The sequence below is a fragment of the Protopterus annectens genome, chromosome 6.part1 (genome assembly GCF_019279795.1).
Source record: "Protopterus annectens isolate FY-2018-M chromosome 6.part1, PAN1.0, whole genome shotgun sequence".
NCBI lineage: Eukaryota > Metazoa > Chordata > Ceratodontiformes > Protopteridae > Protopterus > Protopterus annectens.
This window is the reverse complement of record NC_056738.1, coordinates 485,596,331-485,620,639: the sequence shown is the minus strand read 5'-3', so window position 1 is coordinate 485,620,639 and position 24,309 is coordinate 485,596,331. Positions and strand designations below refer to the sequence as shown.

General features: G+C 40.9%; 1 protein-coding gene across 1 annotated transcript in view; it reads right to left on the bottom strand.

Moving 5' to 3' along the window:
• PIKFYVE (phosphoinositide kinase, FYVE-type zinc finger containing) overlaps positions 1-24,309 on the bottom strand; it is a 3,858,188-nt gene that overhangs the window by 3,687,480 nt on the left and 146,399 nt on the right. Inside the window, 1 exon segment of the mRNA XM_044075403.1 lies at positions 15,531-15,747. Within this exon segment, the coding sequence (XP_043931338.1) occupies positions 15,531-15,747 (217 nt within the window).

Genomic DNA, 24,309 nt, shown 5'->3' with positions numbered 1-24,309 from the left:
TTATCTAGTCTCTTCCTACTGTTAGTAATTGAGCCTCATCTATCTCTAACCTTGTCGTCATATTTAATTATTCCATAAACATTTCCATTTGCACCTTTTCTTGATTTCTACATTTCTCTGCTTTATACAGCCTTTCATAGAGTTTCTGAAATATTTCTAATACTTTCTACAGGATCTCTTATCTTCCTTGTTATAGGCTCCTTAAGCTTAGCAATGGCCCTTTTTAATTTCTGTTGTGCAAGTCGTGCTAAAAGTTTTTGTGCTCTAGAATGATCAAAAAACAATTGCTTAACAGCAATCTTTCTAACTCGTGCATATTATTGAGGTAATCCCTTATTTTCCATTTAGCATTCCGCAAATGCTCCTCTTCTAATTCTGTGTGGTTACCCCTATTTTGCAATACTTATAATATTTGCCAGTCCCTTAATTATTTTTTAACCACATCTCCTTCTTTCAATTTCCACACTATTTTAAAACGCCTTTAAATTTTACCCCACTCCCTAGCTAGAATTTCAGAAAAATTTTCTATATTCTCTAATTGCTCCTAAATAATTTCCACTATCCATTCCTTAAATTCCTCTCTTTCAACAGAGAAGTGGGAGTCGGTGAATCATTTTTATTTTCATTACCCTGTGCTTTTAGTTGGTGCATGATATGAACCAGTTACTGAGTATGCATCAAGACCATCAATTAAGTGTACAAGTTCTTGTAAAATGTAAATTGTCTAGCCTAGTTTTTGTATCTTGGGGAATAATATGTAACGTCTCTCAGAACTCCTAGAACTGAATTCACATCCTCCTTGCCAAATATTTCAAAAATCTACACTCCTTTGTTATACTTCCCCTTCTGGGCCCCCAGACACATCTTCACTGTTGCAAATCAAATTCCAGTCCCCACCTATAAGTAAAATTCCTTGCTGAAAGCCCATTATTTCTCCTAGAATTTTCTTAATCTCCATTATAGCAGTTTTAGGTGGAATATAAATACACACCAGTGTAATCCTCCCTTGTCAGTAACCCTATAAAACTACAAATCTACCATTATCTTTTTTCCTTCTTCTATCACTTTTGGAGCGCCTCTTGCAATATAAGTACTCTTCTTTTCCTTTGTCCCAGGTATTCTCCTGAATAACCATCATGAAAACCTTTTTCAAATACACATGTTCAATTCTTTCCAAGCGAGTCTGTTGTAGCATATCTATTCGCACTCCATTTTTTAATACAGTTCACTAGTCTTTCTTTTTTATATTTATCTTTGTACCACAAATTTAAAGACAGAGAATGCATATTAAAAAGTTATTATTCCCTCCTTTTATGTACAACAGCTTTTTGTTAAATGTCTAGTTCTAGCTTTTCTCTTGCATGCACACACTGGCAGGTTGATCTTTTATACACAATTTCTTGTCATATATATTTCAGCCTGTACATCTTACAAAATGTTTTGTTTTAGACACACACACACACACACACACACACACACACACACACACACACACACACACACACCTCCCTAAAATCTATTAACTTAAGACACAAAACTATGTACATCTTCAAATACTGACGTTTTACACAAACAGAAAGAAATGTTCCAAACTAAGCCATACTCACAGACTTCAATTAACCTAATAGAAGGGTTATCCATGCTAAGACACATGGTGCAGCCTGTGCTTCAACTAAGTGCTGTTTGGCTTTGTCATATCTTTATAGCTCTCCCAGTTTTTTTTTTTTTAATTTCTCCAAATCTTTTGGGTTTCTAATACCATGACGGGAATGGTCTCCACTCCCAAGTCAAAGTACAATTAAAGTTCATGAAATTAGTATTGTTTCACTCTTTTGATGTCAGCCAAAAGTGCTCTTCGCATCACCCGCAATGTGCCCAGTAATGACTCCTCCTGCAATTCGTACAAAGTTACATGTATTGTTAGCATATCTAAATATGTTTGTAGAGTCTTTTATAAGACCTGTTGCTCCTACTACTTTTGGAACTATCTGGGTATCTTTCTTCCACACTGGTCTAGTTTCTGCTTGCAAATCCTGATATTTTATGATTCTCGCTCTTTCTATGCAGGACACTGCAGTCACTGGGTTTGTCGATTTGATTTCAATGAGCAATGCTACTTTTGTCTTCTTTTCTTAGACCACTATATCCGTTTTTTTAGCATCTATATTTTGAACTGCTGGTGATGGATGATCCCATGTGACACGTAATGCAGACCATTTTCTATGATGCTTTGTGGTTCAGGTTTGCAGTGTTTTTCAGTCACTTCGCTACCATAATGTTTGCACAATCCCCAATGCAACAGTCCTGCCACATTATTATGCCTTTCAGTATACAGTCCTTCTGCCACAAATGTCGCAATCAGCAAGGAGGTGAGTTTCCAATTCTGTTTTGCAAAACCTACATTTGTTTATCCCACATGTTCAATGGACTTTGTAAACCAATGTGTACGTAGCCCACTATCTTGTGCTGCCAATATAAATCTTTCATCTCTTGGTTTGAATTTGCCTCTCCTTAACCATTCCTGATCAACAGGAGGTTCTTCCAGAAGTTTACTATACTTGCAACTACGTGTGGATTTTCCACATTTCTTGCCTTCTCACCTGTTTTTTCACCTTGTATTCTTTCTTTTGTTTTTTGGCACATTAAGTTGCTGCCTGATTTTTATCTACTTCTGGTTTGATTTCCATTCCCACCGGACGCAAATATGCTTCTGCTGGATTAAGCAGAGAAGTCATCTTAGATTTATTCTCCTCATTTTCAAAACTTTCACTACATTTGGGTCTTGTGAGGTCAGCAGATGTGTGGAGTCCCACAACTGCAGATCTATACAAGTAATCAGTTTCAATGAGGCCCATCCCTCCTTTAAAATGGAGAATATATATAATCTTGGTATGCACAGATTTTTATAAATCATTTGGTGAGCATGAAGCATCCTTCTTGTTTTCCTATCTAATCTATCAAACACGTTTTGGGGCCAGTCAATCACTCCAAAACTGTACGTTAGGACAGGAAGAGCAAATTGCTTTATAGCTTGGATTTTGTTCCTAGATGTCAGTGCTATTTTTCAGGATTAATTTAAGTCTTCTGAAAATATTCCTTACCATGTTTTATTCACATCTGTTCATGTTTTATTGTTGATCCTTCATCAATTCCCAAATATTTATACACTCCCTCTTGCTCAAGTTATTTTACATCACATTCTTGTCCCAAACTGATATTTTCCTGGTGTTGCAGTTTTCGTGCTTTAATGGCTGCTTTTGCACATTTATCCAGACTAAAAGACATTGTTATATCATCTGAAAAAGTTTTGACAACTTGCAGTTGTGCTTTCAGTTCATCTGATGAGCTATACAGTTTTAAATCATCGACAAACAGAAGATAATAAATCTTTACACTTTGTTGTTTTCTAGGAGCCCAATTATAGCCATGGCCTAAGCTGTTAGACAGCTCAATGGGTTTAGGGCAAGGCAGAATAGCAGCATTGACCAAGTCATCCTGGACTACCCCCCTTTGAATTTTTATCCATGGGATAATAATTTGTCCTTTACCATGGCTTAATTGCAAAGTGGTCTGCCACTGTTTCATGGTCACTGTAATGAAGTTAAGTGTAGGATGTATGTTATACATTTTAAGCACTCTTATCCATGAATGTGGGATACTATCAAATGCTTTTTTTGTAGTCAGTCCATCCCATACTTAGATTCTTCCACTTTTTATAATTCTCCACTATGACTAACAACAAATGATCCTTTGTTCCATAGGACTTTCTTTTACTGCCTTTTTGTTCTACTGCCATTATTGAGTTTTCTTCTGAAATGACTATAAACTCTGTCGGCATCAATTCCCATGTACAGTTTGTATGTCGTCGGAAGGCAAGTTATTGGTCTATAATTTTTAGGGTAGCTTTCAAGTTCACTTTTAAGTAGGAGAATGTTTTTTTTCCTGGGTTAGCCAGGTTCTTGTCTGTTTGAGGTGGACATACAAATAGTTCTTACTCATGGCTAAATCGTCATGCAAAGATGTTAATACTTTTAGACAAAACTTAAGTACTGCATCTGGGCCTGGTGTTTTCCAATTAGACACTTTTCTTAACTTTATTTCAATCTCTTTGGCTGTTACTTCATCCCATTTCATATCTTGTACCTTTAAACTTCTTATTCTTTCTTTAAAGTTTTTCTGTTAATTTAGCATCTTTATGTTCCACAGGATCTTCACAGATATTTCTCCAAAATGCATCTATTTCTTCATTTTTTGGTGGTCTTTCAATTCCTTTTACCTTGTTTCTCAACTCTCTATAAAAAACTTTTTCTGGGTCATCAATAAATTACTTGTATTTTTCCTTTACATTTACCTTGGTATCTTCTAAATTTTCCCTCCTGTGCTGAAACTTTTAGTTTATTTGCAATAGTGCAGGATAAATACTGGTCTGTTCTAATACTGTGCATTGCTTTCATCACATCTTTTAGTATTTTTGTTGAGCTGCTTCCTTTTCTACAGTCTTAACAGTGATAGTTCTCATCTTAACTGCTTTATAGTTCTCTATTCGATAATTCCATGATGGTACTCAGTTTCTCCCCTTCCTTTCCCTCACTACCCTGTGTTCTTGTGGTAGAACTTTATCAGTTATTAATTTAGCTGCACAGTAATATAGCCTGTTTACTTCTGTTATATCACATGGATCTCTATGAACAGTCCTAATTACAGTGTTTGTTTGGACTTCTGACTTTTTGGGTTTTATTATCCCTCTGCAGTCTTTTCATTGATCTTAACATATCTATTAAATCAAGCAACTCTTGACTTAACTTATTTTCTTCCAAACTGAGGGCACATCCCTGGATTCATTTTCTTCCAAACTGAGGGCACATCCCTTGTTTTCCATTTCCTGTCAGCATTCTGTAGATGCTTCTACAGCATCTTCCTGTGGCACATTCTCTTCAATTTTATCCTGTGCCATCTGTTGCTCTGTCATACGGGAACTCACTGGCCTATCACTACTCAACATTGACTGCATCATAGTTTCCACAGTTTCCTGTTCTTTCCCTTGTTGTCTAGCTTCAAGTAAGTATTTATAATGGTTTTGTGTGGAAGGCTCCAAATTATCTTGATATGGCGCCTGATCAATTGCTTCCTGTTCCACTGATTTCCCCTTAATTTGGATATCCATTGCTCTATCCTGTTGTGGTGCTTTCTGAATTAAATTTTCTACACTGAATCTTTCACTTCACAGGTACTCTATAACCTCAATTTCTATTTCTTTAACTTCTCCATTACTAATCTTTTCCTCTTGGTCTTATTTTTTGTATTGTAAAGTTTTCCATGTCTGGATTCCTTTGCTATATTTCTCTAAAAATATCTTTGGGGCTGCCTTTTTTATATTAATCTGGCTCCTTTGCATAAATATTGCACCATATCAAATCTCTCTTCATGTCTGTATTTGTTTTTTATACTTTTCAAATATCTTAGTTTTGTTGCTTATATTGCTGCACTTCCTCAGATGCTTCTTTTTCCAAACAGATCAAAGTTTCTTGATCTACACACGGTTTTTCACAAATTTGTTGCATTACTGAATGCAAATTTTCATTTGAAGCTTCTGACAGTTTTTCTTGTGGAAGAATTTTCTTTCCTCTAATTTCTATCTTGATCATTTTGTATATCTTGTGTACGGAAAGTCTGGGTTTTTGCATAATAGTAACCATACATAATTTCGTTCTTATCCTCAATAGTACACTCTATCGTCTTTATAGCTCTTCTTTGGCCCATCAGTTTTTGTGATTTTTGTGGATAGCTACTTCCTTCTACAACAGGGACACCATCCTCCCCCTGGGCCTGGCCTGGCCCCATTGTAGGAATATTTCCATATTTTGAGGATTCTACACTACCATTTTTTTCCAGTCCTGGCACCAGTGCACCTACCAGGATTGGGCACTTTTTATCCTGGTTCTTGTGCACCCAGCTTTCTACTTCAGTCTATATATTGTCGCCTTGATGAGATTTTGAAGAAAACAGGGTCCACTTCATGAAGGCACTTACCAAGACTTGGAGGAATTCAGTTTCAGCACTACTACTCTCCTTTGCTTGCTGACTTATCTCTCCATTCAGACCCAGCTAAGAGAACATGTGAATGTTGAGAACATTAACTTATACATTTCTCTATCAGATTGTCTCCTGGGGCCATGAGGACCAGATACAAGATTGCTACTAAGCAGACATTTCCTAGAAAAATGCCTTATTAATATTCAATATTATTTTTCAATTACTTGCTTTCTCTTAAAACCTGTTAACTAGATCAAGCTAAGGGCCTTAATCCAATCATTCCCCTAAGCAAAAACGAGAAAAAGCACACTTTTTTCTTTTGTCGTGCTCTTTTAACCAGACTTTTGATTTTTTTTTTTTTTTTTTTTTTTTTAACACTGCAGTCCCTAAATTTCTTAAAACCGACCAGGGAGAGACAAAAACAGGAGCACCTGTTTACATTACTATCTCCATTATACTTAACCAAGACAACTTTATAGTATGCAAAGAAAATTATGCACTATAAAAATAGTACCACCAAGAAAATTTGTTTTACTCAAAGTTTACTTTCTCCCTCCTCTTCTCCCTCCTATATATTTTTCCAAACAGTAATGACATGAAGTAGAGCACATGCTTTACAGTAACCTATAAGTTTAACAAAGTGCAAACAAATCCAATATTTCCAAATGTTCTTGTTCATGTTTCACAAATATAACTAATACTTTGTAATCACACATCTGTCAATATCCAAGTTACTGGTTTTATTGCTGTTCACCTCCATCTCCCAAATCTAGTCTCTGCTTCATTTCCAACATGCTCTCAATTCTTCTAGTTGACTCTTGTGCTCATTTCCTTCTCTCAAGCATTTTCTGTTGAAACATTACAAAAGGTTTCACTGGCACAGTCTCTCTGTGGTCCTTATTACCAGAAGAACAAGACTCAGGATTTCATTCTGTTTCACAGCTCACCTTTTATTGGAAAAACTTTGGTATTTCCTCATTAGCATGTACTTCATCAAAAAATTATTTTGTCCCTCCAGGGAAGAATATTTTGAAGATACCTGGGTATAGCAATTTGAATTTCACACCTGCTTCTCGACATTCCCTGAGAAGTGGAATAAATTTACTACTCTTCTGCCTGGTGTACAATGAATAATCTTTCTCCAGGAACACTATGTGCCACTTTTAGCACTTTGTCTCGGCTACAGATTTGTCAGAATCAACTCCTTTTGTTGGTACAATTGCATCTTTACTATTAAAGGTCTAAATTGCTTACTCAGGCAGGTTTGGAGCATACACATGATGTGCCCTTTCAATGAACTACTTCTGCTGTGGAATATCGGTCCAGTTGCTTATTTGTACTTTCACAATTAATAGTCTGTTCCTTCCAGCCTCTCTGACGCAGCAGAAAATCTCAGGTTTTCCCAACATGGTCTCTCCTCTAATTCTATTATTTTTTGAAACATCTCTTCTTGACCAGTCTCGTATTCTCAGTCTTTTCTTCATTTCAACCTCTGATTTTTGCAGTTTTATCACCTCATTTGAATATCTGTTTAAAGCTTTTCATTTTTCCCAGACTTTTGTTGTCCGTACAGATATACTCCATCGGTGTTTTATTTTAACCAGGTCTCTGTGCAGTTGTCTTATACTTTCCTCTTGTTTACTGGAAGTCATGTCTGGAGTTTGCACTGCTTTTTGCTGAACAGCTGTAGTACTTTTCCCAGTCAGTGTTTTTTTCCCCTCACCTTTTGTAGGCGATTTTCTTTCAGGTCTTCTGTATTTCTTTTTTCCCCGTCATCCGGACAGTACACTTGCCACTAGACAGTTACTGAAATGTACCCAGAAATATAAACCCACTGGCTTTCTCTGCAAAGTTTGTTTTCATACCGGGAGAGCTAGAATTAAGCAGTTATTCAAGGCGCACCCATCTTGGAAGTCCCACTCTAGAAAACTTTAACAAGACGTGCTCTCAATCCAGAACTTCAAAAACACATGCAAGCTTGTTAATTTACCTGGGAACACGAATTGCTGACAACAGGATGCCCCTGTGTATGCTCATCTGTCTTTACTTGTTTAGGCATTGCACAATGGACTGGTTGCCCAACGAGATGAATAATGACCATTGAAAGAGTAGTTTCCGCCAAGGTCTTTAAAGTCAGAAGGGCTACTCTGAGCTGCAACTACACAATTCCCAGATCCAGACAGGGTTACAATCCTGGTTCTCTACAACAGCTTAAGCAAGAAATGCATCATCAAAACTTGCAAGTTGTTCAACTACAGGAAAGGAAGGTCCACCAAAACGTTTCTACAGACCGTTTGCTACTTCTTGTTCAGCAAGAAGAGCCTAACACCAAGTGGAATTCTGTGCGAAAGTGTGGAGATAACAGCAACAACTACACCACCCAGGTGTGCAAATACACTTTAAACAAAGTCACAAATAAGGCCAAAAGACATAGAATCTAAGCTTGATGCTGTCCTTTCTTTCATGTACAGCAATGTCAGAGTTAAAAGTTACAGGATTGTTGGGTGTAGCGGCTAAAACATTTTAATGCGAGTCTTCAGATTTGCTATTACTTGACATTCTCCATTTAATTTCTACAGTTGAAGGACTTCGAGTAAAGGGTCTTGCACTTCAAACTGGGAGTCATGGTCACCTCCCAAGGCATGCATCCAAGGGAGTGCTTACAACAGAGCTCCCTCAAGGAAGTCTGTGGATAGGGCTAACATGGGAGCTAAAAGTTAGAGCAAATAAAATGCAAACACTTTCATCTAGCAGTACTACCTACCCACAGCAAGCTCAGTGAATTTCCTCTACTGATGCACCAAATGCCAATGTCGATGTGCCAAAAGATATGTCCAGTGACTGAATCCAGGTACCAGTTCGAAGCAAAGTAATGTTTTCCTGCAGAGTGGCCATTCAACTCAGTGTACTGATGTGCTAACTGAAATCATCCATCCTGTATGGGACTAAAAGGAAAGTAAAGCCTCCACAGTCCCTTTTAGCACTAGGCCTTTACCAGGAGTTCTGCTGAAACAGGCGGATATACCAGTGGAACATTTATTGGAAAAGACCAACTTCACTATACGTCCTACAGAGACACCAGGTTTAGAAACCACAGATTTTGTCACAATTCTCCAAAATTGTTATAAGCTCAAAGAACAGTTGCAGACCAGAGTCATGACTGTAGGAGAATGGTCAGTGATGTCATACTATACTTAAGGTCCTTCCCCAAACAGACAAGTGTCTTTTCCTCTTTGGATTAAAGTTGCAGAAATTAGAGGGCCCGTTTCCAAAGTCATGGGTAAGCTGTTAGAACAGTTCTCCAAAGAACCTTGAATCCAGGAAAATGTCCTCAATTCTTTTCAGATTAGACAACCAGTGCCACTCCATCCTGTTTTAGTCTGTAAACATGCCAACAAACATAGACAAAGCATCAACACGGTCAAGTCAAGTGACATACATGGCATTTCACTGCTGATGCCATACACAGAGTTGTATTAAGACACCCTTTGAGCCCAGACTCTGGCACACCTTCAGTTTTTCCAAAACTTACATTATCAAACAGGACTGGAACGGAGACTGGTGACATGCACAGCGGGGAGCTCTAGCTCCCAGTGCGACGGAGCAGTACAATTCCTTGCCATGTATGTCAAAAGTTCAACAGTCTTTGTCAAGCAGCATGGTGGAAAAAATGCTGCAGGGCCTGCAACCTATGCTGGCATACAGAAAACACAAAGCAGTAAGCAACAGAAGACTTAATGAGCCACTTGGGTGGTAGTTTAAAAGAGAACAATGGCCTTCTTAAACCCAAAGGATACAGAGTCAGGATGCCACAAGCTGCTTTGATTTCATTTTGAAAGGCATTAAGTGCAGGATAACTCAGGATTCCTTTGGGTTCTTACCTGACCCTGAAACTCTGTCAGAATCTTCTTGAGGAAAGCACAGAGATTCCGGGTTAATCCAGGCCGTTCATTATACGCCTACAGATGTCTTCCAAAAAAAAAAAAAAAAGGATAATTTTGCAATTGCATTTATTTATTTATTTTTTTTAATTCAAATGTAGTGCCGAGCCTCATAATGCTCTTTTAATCACGCCAGAGTCTCAAACATCACAAGAATGACTAATACATTCGGTTATCTAATTTGCAAATACATAATTTGCATTCATCGAGAGTGTTCACTGCTTTCAAAGAAAGAACAACCAATGCTTCTAATATTCCACAAATGAAAGACAATGCAGTGCCTTTTTAAGCAGTAAAACTGCAAAGCAGACTCTGTGGCACAGTGATACAGACCTGTTTCCTGCCAGTCTCCAGTTTGGACACTGACTCTGGCCACAGGAAAACCTGGACAAAGACAGATTGCAGTGTACAGCCAATGCTGGTTTACCAGTCCCATGGGGTGGGAAAGACCAGTGTAAATCCTGCTGCTTGAGCTCCACCTGAAAACCAAGCAGATGGATAACCTCAATTACAAAAAAAACTATGATAGAATGGTAAATGAAATGGTCAGTCAATAAACAGGCAAATTAGTATTGCTAAAAACTGCACATGCTCTAATCACAGGATCATAGGAAGTTATTAGGCTATTGGCCCCGAGGCCCTTACAAGCCTAGCCAAGAAATGAGCCCATGTTCCAACAAGTCAGCACCAGACACCCCTGTCCAGCAGGAACACAGGTGGAATCCCAGGGGTGTATTTTCTGTTCCCCATCCAGTTATCCAGGTTGCACTTAAAAAGGGCTAATAAGATACTCTGCTTGACATGGGCAGGGAGTCTATTCCACAGAAGGGGGAGTTTCTGGGACACAAATCTTTCCCACCAGCATGTCCTATTGATGTCACAGACCAGGTGGAGGTCGTGAGTGCGGGTTACTAGAGTGCAGCTTGACTTATGGATATGCAGCTGTCCCATCAAGGCAGGGTCTGAGATTGCTTTGTATGCCAGACAGAGGTAACCTCTGATGAGTCTGTATGAGACTGAGTAGAGGGACAGAGCTTTTAGCCTATCTGTGTAGGGTAGATGTTTGAGGCCCTGGATTCTCCTAGTGAAAAACCTCTGTGGTCTCTCCAGCTGCTGCATGTGCTTTGAGGTACATGCCGAAAGGGGCACTGTACTCAATAATGGGTCTCATAAGGGAAGAATAAGGGATGTTATGACCGCCTTGTCCCTGGATGAGATACCCTTACTAGTGAGGTGGGCCACATAGAAAGCTTCCCGTACAATGGAAGCAATATGGTGGTCAAAAGTTAGTTTGCCATCAACCTGGATAACCAAGTCTCTCACAACCGACTGCATGCTTAGGACCTTGTTATTAATGTGATAATCTGTAGGGATGTAACTCTCCCCAAAGGGGATGATGATGCATTTTTGGCATTCAGTCTGAAGCCATGTTTCTGGCACCAGTCATTTGTTTGGGTGAGACCCTCTTGGAGGATGTCCACATCACTAGGGGACTTGACAGTGCTCAACTTGCAGTGTCTTCTGCAAACCTGCTCAGCCACAGCCCACTGGTTTTGGCCTGCACCTCAGAAAAATACATGCCAAACAACAGAGGCCACAAGACCAATCCCTGTAGTACACTGCTTGTTACGGGTCTACTGCTTGAGATGGCTTCCCCTATTTTGACTAGGTGGGTTCCATCAGTGAGCCAGTTTGCTGCCCATCTGGTACCATATGGATTGATGCCTAGTTGAGAGACTTTATTATACTCGAGTGGGAAATAGTATCGAAGGCTTGGCAAGGTCAAGGTAGACTAAGTGCACCATCTTCCCCTCATCCATGGTTTTGGTGACTGTCTCAAAGTTGTCGACCAAGGCATGACCCATCCATAATGAAACCAAACTGTGTGGGGTCGAGTGTTTAGAGGCTGCCAATCTCCTTGTTAACGAGATCCATGATAATCTGTTCCATGGCTCCATGGCCCTGCAGATCAGGCTAGTTAGACTGATCGGACTATAATTTCCTAGATCGGTGGATGCTCCTCCTTTGTGCAATGGGATGACAGTGGCTGTCCTCCACTCAGTAGGAATGAAGCCAGTACTCGGGTTTTGGTTGAAAAGGGTGCCTAATGCTGCAAGTTCCTGCCTGATTTCATGTAAGATTCAGCCTGGGATGTTACTGGGTCCCATGGAGGCTGTATTTTTTGCCTTTGAGAGGACAATGATGACTTTCTCCCTAGAGATAAGGGGAGGACAGGAGGTGCTGAGTATATCCTGATTTAGGTTTAGTTTGCTAGTGACTGTGAGAAAACAAGTGCATTGATAGGATATATTTGTATATAAGGCATTGTTTGTCTTTAAATGTTGAATATTTAATTGATTAATTGATGGATTGATTTTGGTGCTTTATTGCTACTTTCGGGTGGCAATATTCGTTTTACAAGTGGTTGGACACCGGGACATTACTTTTTTTCATATATCCTGATTTACTGATGGGAGACAGAGTAGTGAAGTTTTCAATTAATCTGTCTGCCGGCAGGTTGGCTATATCTACAACATTTGTGTATGTGGTGTCCTTGACTACCACTTCTGAACAGATCTGAGTGCTTCCTTTGAGACTGCTGATATATGTGAAGAAGGCCTTATGATTGTCTTTAGTAGATGTGGCCAGTTTGGACTCAAAAGTTTCGGTTGGAGGATTTCACAAGTGTTCTTATTTGCTTGTTCAGGCTAAGGAGAGTGTGCTTCCAATCAGGCACCTGCTCCTTCCTGGTCCTGGACAGCAACTGTTTTCTTTTATTATAAGAGTTTATTTATTGCAAATGTCCACCAGACAGGTTTACTCTTCCTTCAGGAGGAGGATTTTGTCCTGTCCAATATTCCTGATTCCATGCAGCTATACAAATGCTCGTATAGTACTTTTGTGTAGGTTTGGACATATGTGCCAGTTCCTATGGAGGGGAGGGGGCTGTGAAGCTATCTATACCTGCCCTCAGGAAGCTTTTATCAGCTTTGGAAAAGTTTTTTTGTTTGACCCTAGCTGGGGGGGCAACTTTGAAAGTGACCACTTTGTGTTGGATCTTACCAGGGAGGATGACACTGTAGGGGTGCTGCAGTGGTTACTCATGTTGGTTAACACTAAGTCTAAGATATCATCACCTCTTGTGGGGGGTTTTGACCAGCTGGTCCAAGGCATTTACAATGATAAAAATCAAGGAATCTCTGGACATTTGTGTTTAGCCATAAGTAGTTCTTCCGGTTTATGATTCGATAGTTAAAGTTGCCCAGGATCAGGGTAAATGATTGAATTTTGACATTCTCGAAGAGGTCTAGATAGGTGGAGTGGGCATCTTGAGTCAAAGCTGGGGGCCTGCAGCTAGCTATGATTTGAATAGGGGTCTTCTCAACAGTTAACTGCATCTGGAGTGCCTCCTGTGCGTCATACTGTTTGACCAGCCTGGAGGTGGGCATGTCTAATATATATTGCAACACCATTTCCTTTTGCTTTGCTGCCCACGGTTTGGAGTCTGAATGTAGGATAGGATGAGTAACCTGGTATGGTTGGGGTGCTCTCCGCAGCTTTGAATCATGTTAGTGACTACATAAATGTCAGCATCTTCCAGGGTTAAGAATGCTTGCAATTAGTGCAGTTTCATGTTTAGACTAACGTTTAGAAGCATGACATTTGTGTTTTGATGAAATTTTCATGTTGGTAGTTTTGACCTCATGGCATTGCCTAAAATAGACACTATGGGGGAGGCAAGAGCCTTTGCCAGAAGCCTGAAGCTCAAGGGAGATAGATGCAGGCCATATCTGGCAAAGCATCGTGGTCTGTATAATGTCTTCCTGACTGTCAGGTACTAAATCCCCTTGGAATGACACCAGAAACTAAGCCAGTTGTTAAAGTCAATTTTCTGTTTGTAGTGAGGCATCATTCTGGATGATGGTAGAATGCTACTTAAGGCTAGGCACATACCTGCCTGGAACACACTCAGCTAACTCAATCATGTCTCTCTTTATACAGTCCAGGGAGGTACGTCTCAAGTCATTCACACCAACATTGACTATGACAGTCATAATAGTACCTATTGGTGAGAGACTTGAGTGCATGGGTGATGTGGTAGATTCTGGCACCTGACAACTAATTAACCGTGACTTTCTCCTTATCCAGCCTGGTGACAGGCACATCTGTGTGTCTCACAATGGAGTCTCCTATGATTAATATATAATAAACATATGTAATGACTAATAAGCAGGGAGAGAAAACAGCTGCAGTTGCACTTATTGCAGGAGGCCCAAATCTGGAGGCTGCAGTACACCTGCTGAATGCAGAGGAAGGAGAGGACCATACCAGCCACAGATGCTACCTGGCTGACTTTTATCCACCAATAACTGCCACATACAGGCAGAGTGACAGTGGGTAGGAGAAATGAATGTAAACTTTGAACCACACAGGGGTGGACAGTCACTGGTTAGGGGGACTAAAAACATTTATATGGATTCCAATTAGGTGCTCATATCCTTGTTCAAAGAAAAAAGTGATCAGTGTCCCTGTTTATTGGGATTTCTGCTTGTTAAAACAAATGTATGGGAAGAGAGTGGAACTGCAGCTAAGTAAGAAGGAAGTTTTCCTTTGGTGTGATTTAGCAGACAGACATGCAAGGACATGGGTAAATATCCCTTGCAAAAAAACATTGCTTTGTATAGAGTTTGTGTTGATAGTTTGCATTTAATGTGTTTGTGATAAACTGTCAAACACTCAAATTTATATGGAAGGACAGATGTACATTTATCAAAGACAGCAATGGTCACACCATAACGGATTGTAAAATTTGCACGCAACCCACTGAAAACTATGCACATCCAACTGACACTCAAACATGCACAAACAACTCATTACATTTAAAAATGCAAGCATACACGCATTCATTCCATACTCTTCATACTGCACACTGCATGCACTCACCAGAATACTTGGATACACATTTTTCTTGGGGGGGGGGGTTCCCCTGCACTGTCCCATGTGGCCATCACTTCTAGTAAAACTGGTTTCCATTTCATTTGGGCTATTCCTAGCTTCCATACTCTAATAAAGGTGTTTACCACTGCAACTAAAACTGTATAGGAGGAGAAGGTCCCATGGTCGCATAAATGCAAGGTAGAGTGCACACACCTTTTATAGGGCACCACTACTATGGCATCAAAGCCCATTCCAAAAACATACATACTCATATATAAATGCACCAAAAATTGTATTATCACACATTTCCAACATCACATACTTGGCATACACTGCAGCTCAGTATATGCCATCACTTCCAATTCAAATGTTACTCTATTCCCCCTCACTTATCACTTCAACAGCATTTGATAACCTGACTACTTTGTCATGTACCTCTTTGTATATAACACTGTGCCTGTAGCTACTACAATGGAATCCTAACATCAGCCAGTTAAATCACTACAATTGCCGATTGTATTTCACCTGTTTCCATTCACAAATGCATTAAAAAGTCTATTGATGTTTTAATGCATCTTTCTATAAGCAACACTTGCACATGCAGGTATTGTTAGCAACATTTAATTGTACACTCTCCTCCCACTGGTACATTTAGATACCTACCAGTATAGCCCATGAATTTTCCTGGAATCTCCTGATTACAGCAGCGACTGCAGAAGATCTGACCACACAATCGACAATGGTGCCTGCGTCTGAAAGTTGTAAACCTCTCATTGCAATCATAGCATTGCTTGCACTGACTGTCTGGCATCCAATATTGCTTCAAATCGCTGTCCTACAATGCATGACACAAACTCAGTTTATTTGCTTCAACATAAAAAACTATTACTTGTAAAGCTACCATATATATTAATATAGAATAAAGTTTAACTAAAGTATAGTTATTTAAAAAAAATGAAATGTTGCTCAGTTGCAGCAATGTTCTTTTGCAGAGAAGTTTTAATTACATTTAACAATGTTAGTTTGTCTACTGATCCCAGACTACAGATCAGGAACAATGATCTTAACTGCCATCAAGTATCCAGAGTGAGAACACTTCTCTCAACTTAAGCAAATCTAAAAAATAATCAAAACTGTTTTAGAGAGGAAAATGGAAGGAATGTGAAAAGATGAGAAACATACCTTGGAAAATATACAAAAATTAATGTAAAAATTTGGATGTGGGTGCAAAATAAATTATCTTTCAAAGGAAACACCTCAATCAGCAAGCACACTATGTGAACAGTTGGAAAAAGCAAATCACAGCAATTTTTATAACATTACAGTTCAAATTTCACAAATACCATAGTCTTTAACAACCCAAAATATCTCATTCATTTAAGGGACAGCATTAAATAAGGCCTACTACAGCCAATCTAGCCTTCACACTGTCACATCTAGAATGGGCCAATACTACAACAGCCTTAAAATGGCTAATTGGCCCAGACATGTAAACCTAAACCTATTCTGTTAATCATTCAACCTTTACCAAAACTTCTGCTCTTTCCTGGTGAGGAGACTGTCGGAACAAACAACTATACCCTGAGATCATCTATTAGTGGTCTAAACCAAACACAGACCTAGCATGCTTTACATCACTTTACATCACTGGGGGAAAGTACTTTTCAAAGGTTGCCCTACCTAAATAGAATCTCTTATCACCAAGCAATGGAAGTAATTAGCCTTTCTTCAGTAAAAAAAAAAAAAAAAAACACGTTAGGACTACCTGATTAGAACTAAAGAATATCACTGTTTTACAGATGCAAGCTAATTCTTCACATCACTCTCCTTCAGACCATAGCATTCAGCCTATATAACATGCTAACATTTTAATTCTATCCGACGTCCACACTGGCTATTCTTGCACCCTTTATAACGAATCTATAAAGATTATTGTAAATACTGCCTTACTTTATACATCAGCATTGTTTTTGCTTCCCTATACATTTATAGACAATGCAAGCCACGGTGGTGCAGCGGTAGCATTGTCGCCTCACAGTAAGAGGTTTTCCCATTTGATTCTCGGCTGGAGCGCCTTCTGTGTGGAGTCTACATGTCCTCCCCCTGGTCGAGTGGCGCTAGAAAGACATGTGTGAATAGACATGCGTGAATGGGCGTGGCTCAATTGAAGGTTGGGTGTCAGGCTGGCACCTCGGCACCATAAAAATCGACTGCCAATCATTAGCGGACCGGAGTTCTGCTGTGGTGACCCCTAACTGGGAAAAGCCGAAAGAAAAAACAACATTTATAGATGCTATATGCTAGCTCTGCTTAAGCTTCAAAGTGGTGTCAAAGATGCCATCAGTTTGGCTGCCTACGCCAACTTTGGTCTATTAAAAAGGAAATTATGTCATATCATAACATTCCATCGGTGTTGTTGATCTTCACTAATCAACTGTGGGCTGAGTTCAGAGCATTGGAACCAACCCTGCAGTTTTTCCAGCTCGTGCCTCCCAAAACTTTTGAGCTGGGCTCTACCCATAATGCTTCTCACTAAATTACCTCAAATCGAGTTTGCCTATAACAGTGAGACAGACCGACAAGAAGTAACAAAGAAACCATATTTGTGTCCCTATTATGAAGCCAGTCTTTGGGAATATTTGGTCCACTAAGAGTCTTGAGCAGGGCGAAGGAGGGGGGGGAATATCAAGGGTTAGTGAAGACAGACAACACAGATGGAACGTTATGGTAAGACAACTTCTTTATCTGATGTTGTCAATCTTCACTCAACCCTTGACTGTGGGACAGAGTCCCTAGCTACCTGAATCTTGTGAGGTCTCAAGAAAGAATACTCCTGTGCACCATAGAATCAAATGATGCACATTCCCTAGAGTCCTGGTCCAGTTTGTACTGAGTAATAAAGGTACAAGGAGATATCCATGTAGCTGCTGCATAAATGTCATCTAAAGCAGCTCTGGCATGAAAAACTGCAGATGCTGTTACAGCTCTAGCTGAATGAGCTTTCACAGGAAGTGGTGGGTGAAGTTCCTTTGAGTGATAAATAAAGGTGATACAATCCCTAAGCCATTTAGCTAAGGTAATCTTAGAAACTGGGTTACCTAAGGAAAGTGAGGAAAAGGGAATGAACAGTTGGTCAGATTTTCTGATGTCCTTTGTTCTGTGAAGGTAAAAATGTAATTGCCTGTGAATGTCTAACAAATGCAGACAGTACTCTCCCTTATTGGAGAAATTAGGAAAAAAGACTGGTAGATACAAGGCTTGATTGATATTTAATTCTGAAACAACCTTCGGCAAAAAAGATGGATTTCATCTTGAGGGAGATCCTGTCCTTATGAAATATTAAATAGGGGGCATGCAGGACAAGGCTTGAATTCCCAATATTCTTCTGGCTGAAGTGACAGCTATCAAAATCAAAGTTTTCCAGATCAAAAACTTTAAATCACAAGTTGCCAAAAGTTTAAAAGGGGATGAAATGAGACTGTAGGACCAAGGGTAAATCCCATGGAGCAATGGGTTCTTTAAACGGAGGCCTTAGCATTAAGGTTCCTTTAAAAAATGCTTTACAAAGTTTGAGACGTAAGTGAAGAACCATCAAAACCAACATGGAAATTAGGCATTGCAGCAAGATGTACTCCAATGGTAGAAGCTGAGGAGCCATACTGATAAAGGCCAGAAATTCTAAAACTTTATCCAGTGGTGCTACAAAGGGGGTCAATATTACTGTCAAGTCACCATCTAGCAAATTTTATCCATTTGTTAGTACAGCCTTCTAGTTGAAGGCTTGGGGTTGGCCAAAATGATTTTTCTGACCGGGGAAGTAAGGGAGGAATGCCTGGCAATCATGGGAACTGGAGAAGCCATGCAATGAGCTCGAAATGCTGGAAACCAGACTTGTTAAAGCCAGAATGGAGAAATGAGGATGATTTTATTCTTCAACCTCTTGGCCTTCTTTAGAAACTGACATATCAAAGGAGTCGGGGGGGGGGGCATACAGAAGACTGGAGGGGGGCCAATAGTGGAGAAGAGCATCTCTGGGAGACTCCCTGGAGGGGGTTTAGAGCAAAGTAACTGCTGCACTTGTTCAGAGGAGACAAATAGATCACAGCAAGGTTGACCCCAGTGGTGGAATATCTTTTCCCCCACTACTAGACAGAGACCACTCGTGAGGCATTAGGATAGTTCTGCTCAACTTGTCCCCAATCACACTGGAGCACCCAGGAATGTGTGTTGCTGTTAGAAAGCGGTTGGAAGAAGTCGCCCATTGCCATACTCTGAGGGCTTATAGACAAAGCAGGTAAGACTTGGTTCCCCCTTGTTTGCTGACGTAGTAGACAACCAAGTTGTCTACTTGTATTGCCACTGTTCCAAAGGGGACAGCATCTTGAAATACTCGCGGCGCTAACAGCCCCACCCTCATCTGGGTCCAAGTGCCTTGGACTGTCCTTCCCAGATAACACCCCCCCCCAACCCTATCTGGGAAGCATCCGTGGTCACTATGGCTTGGGGCTCAGGCAGGACAAAGTTAGAGCTTGACAAGACTTCATTGGAATGGAGCCACCAAGACAGATCCTGTTTGCAGCGATTGGTGATCAAAATCTAATGAGACATCGGTCAGTTTAATAATGACCACTGGGAGGCCAGAAGCCACTGAAGAATCCACATGTGATATCTGGCCATGGGAACTAAGGTAAGAGAGGCGGGCATTTACCCCAGAGCCTGCAGGATGACTCTTGTTGGAACACTTCTTTTCTGACTGATGTGGTTTACTTGTGATCTGATCCTCTGGAGCCTTTCTAATGGGAGTGGTCCAAATCCAGTGACAGTGTCTAGTATAACTCCAATGAATTCCAGCTGTTGTGCGAGTTCCAAATGGAATTTTTTTGTAATTTACTGTGATTCCTGAGGTGGTGCAAAGACTAAGGGTGTAATCTCTTGCCTTTACAAGTTGACGCCAGTAGTAGAGTTATCGAAACACTCTGAACCCTAGCAGTCAGAGAAGTGCTGCTCACACTGCCGTGCATTTGGTAAACATCCTGGGGGCTATGGTGAGGCCAAAGGGCAGTGCCTTTAATGGACAGTGACTGGGTCCCAACCGGAAGCATAGGAATCTTCTGGAGCGCTTGTCCATTTTTATGTGGTAATACACATCCTGAAGATCTATTCAGCACATCCAGTTGTCTTTTTCCAAAAAAATAGAAGTATTGGCTCTACAGAGACGATCTGGAATTTGGCTTGTTGGACAGATTTGTTCAACTGGCTGAGATCCAAAATGTGTCTGCAATCACCTGTTTTTGTGGGCATTAAAAAACCTTGAGTAGATTCTGGATCCTCTCTGGTCTGTTGGGACTGACTGGATGAATTTTGTCAAGCAGTTTTTGGATTTGTAAGACTGCTGCTTCCCTGTAACTGGGTGGAACATCTGGGTGTCTTTTCTGTGTTTTTTGTTTTGTTGAAAGGGGAATGATGTATCCTCTGGAAGTGATCCCCTGCACCCATTTGAGATCATTTGTAGCTAGGCAGATTGGTACAAGGATAATCTTCCCCTGACTGCCCCTGGAGAAGGCAATCAGGCCTCCCTTCAGGAGCGCTGTTAGGAGTTACCCAAGAAGGAATTTCTGAGCCACTGGTTCTGCGGGCCACTTCTGCCTCTTGGATGGCATCTTCCATTATTACTTCCCCCTCTGCCCCAGGGGAAGACCTCACCATGAGAGTCTTGGAAAGGCCCTTCAGTTTTTTTGAACCATAGCCTCCTACTTCTCTGGTTCTTAGAGTAGGGCCGCTGAGGAGTGGAGAAGCGTACACCCATGGCAGAGAGTCTTCCCATCTTTCTCACATCTGGCTAGTGTGTCTTTAACCTTGGGTCCAAACAGGGATGATCCGTCAAATGCAGTGTTGACAAAAGAAGATGTAAATGGTTCTGCAAAGTCACACAAGTGCATCCAGGCATGTCTCTCGATGGCTATGCCTGAACCCTCTGCTTATGCAGCTGAAGGGACAACAGGAGCAATTAGCCTCATGGACAAAGTGGAAATTGATTCAAGACTGGCAAGCTGTGTGGTCAACATTATCTCGGACCCCTTCAGCTACTGCTCCTGTGAGAGTGTCTGAAAGCTCTTTGATCAGATCTCTCTGCAACCTAGTGAAGTGTGCCATACAATTCAAGGACCAGACGGCAAAGGTTGATGAAGCATATACACACTTCCCAAACCTATCCATATAGTCCTAGACTCCTTGTTAGGAGGATGGATTGTAGGACTTTCTTCTGCAAGTTCCTTTTTGGTGGCTGCTGCTATCACCATGGTATCTACAGGAATACCCTTGGCCCATTGTTCATTCTTACGGGCAGACAAAATCCAGTCAGGTCTCTTAAGGATTGGCTCGATGGAGTCAGGAATCTTCCACACCCACTGAGCGATCAGTTTAATAAGCTTGTCAGCAGGTGGAGAGATCCAAGAGGTAGACGGCTGGGCATGAAAAGCCTCCAGGTATACAGATTCCTCTGAGGAAGGTTGGAGGGAAGTCGAGCCACCTCTGCTTCAGAATTTCTAGGTGTCCATGAAGGAAACATCATCAGGAGGCAACCTAGGGGAACCTTCCATTTCATCAAAATCAGTATCCTCTGTGAAGGACTCTTCTGGGGAGTCCAAGTGCTTCCTCTTACACTTTCTTGGAAAGTACCCCTTCGGTGGGATGTTCTGGAGAGGTATCTGAAGAAATCACCATGGTGGATCATTCCGGAGGCTTCTGTTCCCTCTGTCCAGGGATGAGCCTGGAGGAAGCTCCAGTCTAGGGATGTACAAGATACTTAGTCTGTGCCATCCCTGTCAGGCCAAGTCCACATAGAAGGATGGGACCATGGAAGAGAAATAGACTCCTTCGGAACCGTGGTACCACCCCACACCCAAGGAACCCACCTCTGAGGCAGAAGCCAAGGCCGAGCCACGAGGGGCCTGGAGAGCGCAAAAAATACTGAAGTCGAACTCTACCCCTCGGAACCAGCAATGAAGCCTCACACCCGAGAGGTCTCCGGTTCTGAAGACGAACCAGAAGAGCTTAAGGCAATTATCGGTGCTAGAAAAGGACCTCTAACTGGCACCAAGGCAGTCGGAGCGGAGAAAGTCAGTACCAGGTGCTCCAAAACCTCAGCTGGACTCAGAGGAGAAATCTGAATGGGCATCAAGGAAGGACAGGCTCCAAAGCAAAGTTGTCTTGGAACCAAGGATGGAGGCAATCCCCTCGCCATCAGGAGCTGTCAACCAGTCTCATAATATTGGACTTGGAAAGGCTCTTGGTAGACCGAATAAAGAAGGCTGATGGGGACCTAGGTGGTCTTGGTTCCAAAAAAAGGACTTGGTGGATAGTCAGCAAATGGATCCAGCGATGGATAGTAAGAGGTCCTTGGTAATGTAATAAGCCAAGGCTGCTTTGGTACAGAGGGTTCAGCTGGTACTGAAGCTTCAGATGTCTGCACTGAAGTTTCAGTCGAAGTCAAGTCATCTTTGCCTATCGGTGCTGAAGATGCAGTCGACACTTGAGGTCTGGTCAATTTTGCAGGCAGGTCCGAGGAACTTTTCAGAACTGAATGAGATTTTTTTTAGTTTTGGATGATGGAGATGGAGAAGGACAAGATCTCGCCTCTTCAAAATCACCCTTCAGTAGTCTCTTTAAAATAATCTTGTTTCTCCACTCTGTCAAAGTTCTAATGGAGAAACCATGACAAAAACACAGTCCTCCTGGAGATGGACAGCACCTTGATAGTAAACACAAAAGATGCGTCCATCCAAGTTGGGCAATTTTCTACCATATTTTTGGCACCTCAAACCCAGAGGTGCCCTTAGTAGACTTACCGGCCACAGTCAAAAAATAGTGGCCTAAGCCATGGTAACACACACACACACACACACACACACACACACACACACACAAATGAGAGACAGAGAAATCCCCCCCCCCCCGGAAAGAATGGAAAAGAGAAAAATTACCAACGATAGTAATAGAGATTACCCTATGGTAAAGGAAGCAAGGAAAGAAGTACCACCAATGGCACATTAGATTACCTAATGGCAGAAAGTGAGTTAAGGGGATGAACACAGTCACGCATGCACTAAATATGAGGGAGGAGCGGGTAGAATCATAGAAGAATTATATAATTATAGAAAGATGGAGATAAGGACAAAAAATGTAAGAAACTCACAATAATATACTGCCAAGGCACGAGAGATTGGATGAACGCATCTGACACCACAAAGTGGCAAATGAGATCTGTGGTAATTTAGTGAGGAGCATCATAGGTAGAGCCTAGCTTGAGAGTTTTGGGAGGTGCAAGCTAGAAAAATTGCCAAGTCATTTCCAAGGCTCAGAACAGAGCCCACACTTGACTGAGTGAAGACTGACATCAGATCTTATTTTATTCTGTACTCCAATGATGTTAGAATTTTACCATTTTGAGTTGGTGCTGATGTTCAATCTACACTGAAGTTTGCAGGGTTGTGTACTACCTTTACTTTTTAAACTGCATCATTAGTTCCAAGCGCCTCTCATTTAATCTCCACTGTTACTTTGTTACATTGTTGCACTGCTCCAATCTCAGCCTGTGACTGGTCGTGCAGTTTGGTTGCCTGACTATGATAGTTCTATCATTCTTGCTGTTCTTATGGTTTTGCCTCCACAGCTTCTACCGACATTGGTTTTGGCTACTTGTGCTATTACCTTAGGGGATCCATTTCCAGTTTCTGGGAGGTCTAGAAACTTTAGCCACTGATCTAGAAATGTGAACTTCAAACTGTTGCTGCTCCTTGGATGGACGTTTTTTGCTCGTTTGATGTACTGACTGACAACTTGCTTCTAATCTGCAAATAAAATTTTCACCTCAACTCAAAGATGTCAATCTGATGCTTTACTATTGTTATTTAGTTTCGATACTGGCTTGGTTATTCTGCAGCACAGGAGAATATGCTAAATTTCAATGCTAGCTCCAATGTTTCACTATGGGGAGACTTGTTGGTTAATCTCAGAAAGATATTTTGGTTTGGACTTATTGTAGATGGTATCCAGCAAGTTTCCTCTATAATGGACCCAAGTATATGTAGTTTTGTTTACTGGATTTAGAGAGTCACTCAGCTGCTATCATCAACTGTTCTATAGATACTTGTCTGCTGTCATTTCTAAAACAGTTTATGGACTTTATAGCCCAGACTTCTTTACTGTTAGTATTTCTGATCGGTTTCATAATTCTTTTTATTTCAAACAGTTAAATTATATATAACTTTACCCCAAGTATTAGACTGTCCTTTTTTTGGAAAAGGTCCTTGTTTCACATGATTCTTTCCTGTCACCTCTTAGTTCCCATTTTGCATGAGGAGGCAGGAATGGCTTGTTTTGCTTTTTGAAAGCAAAC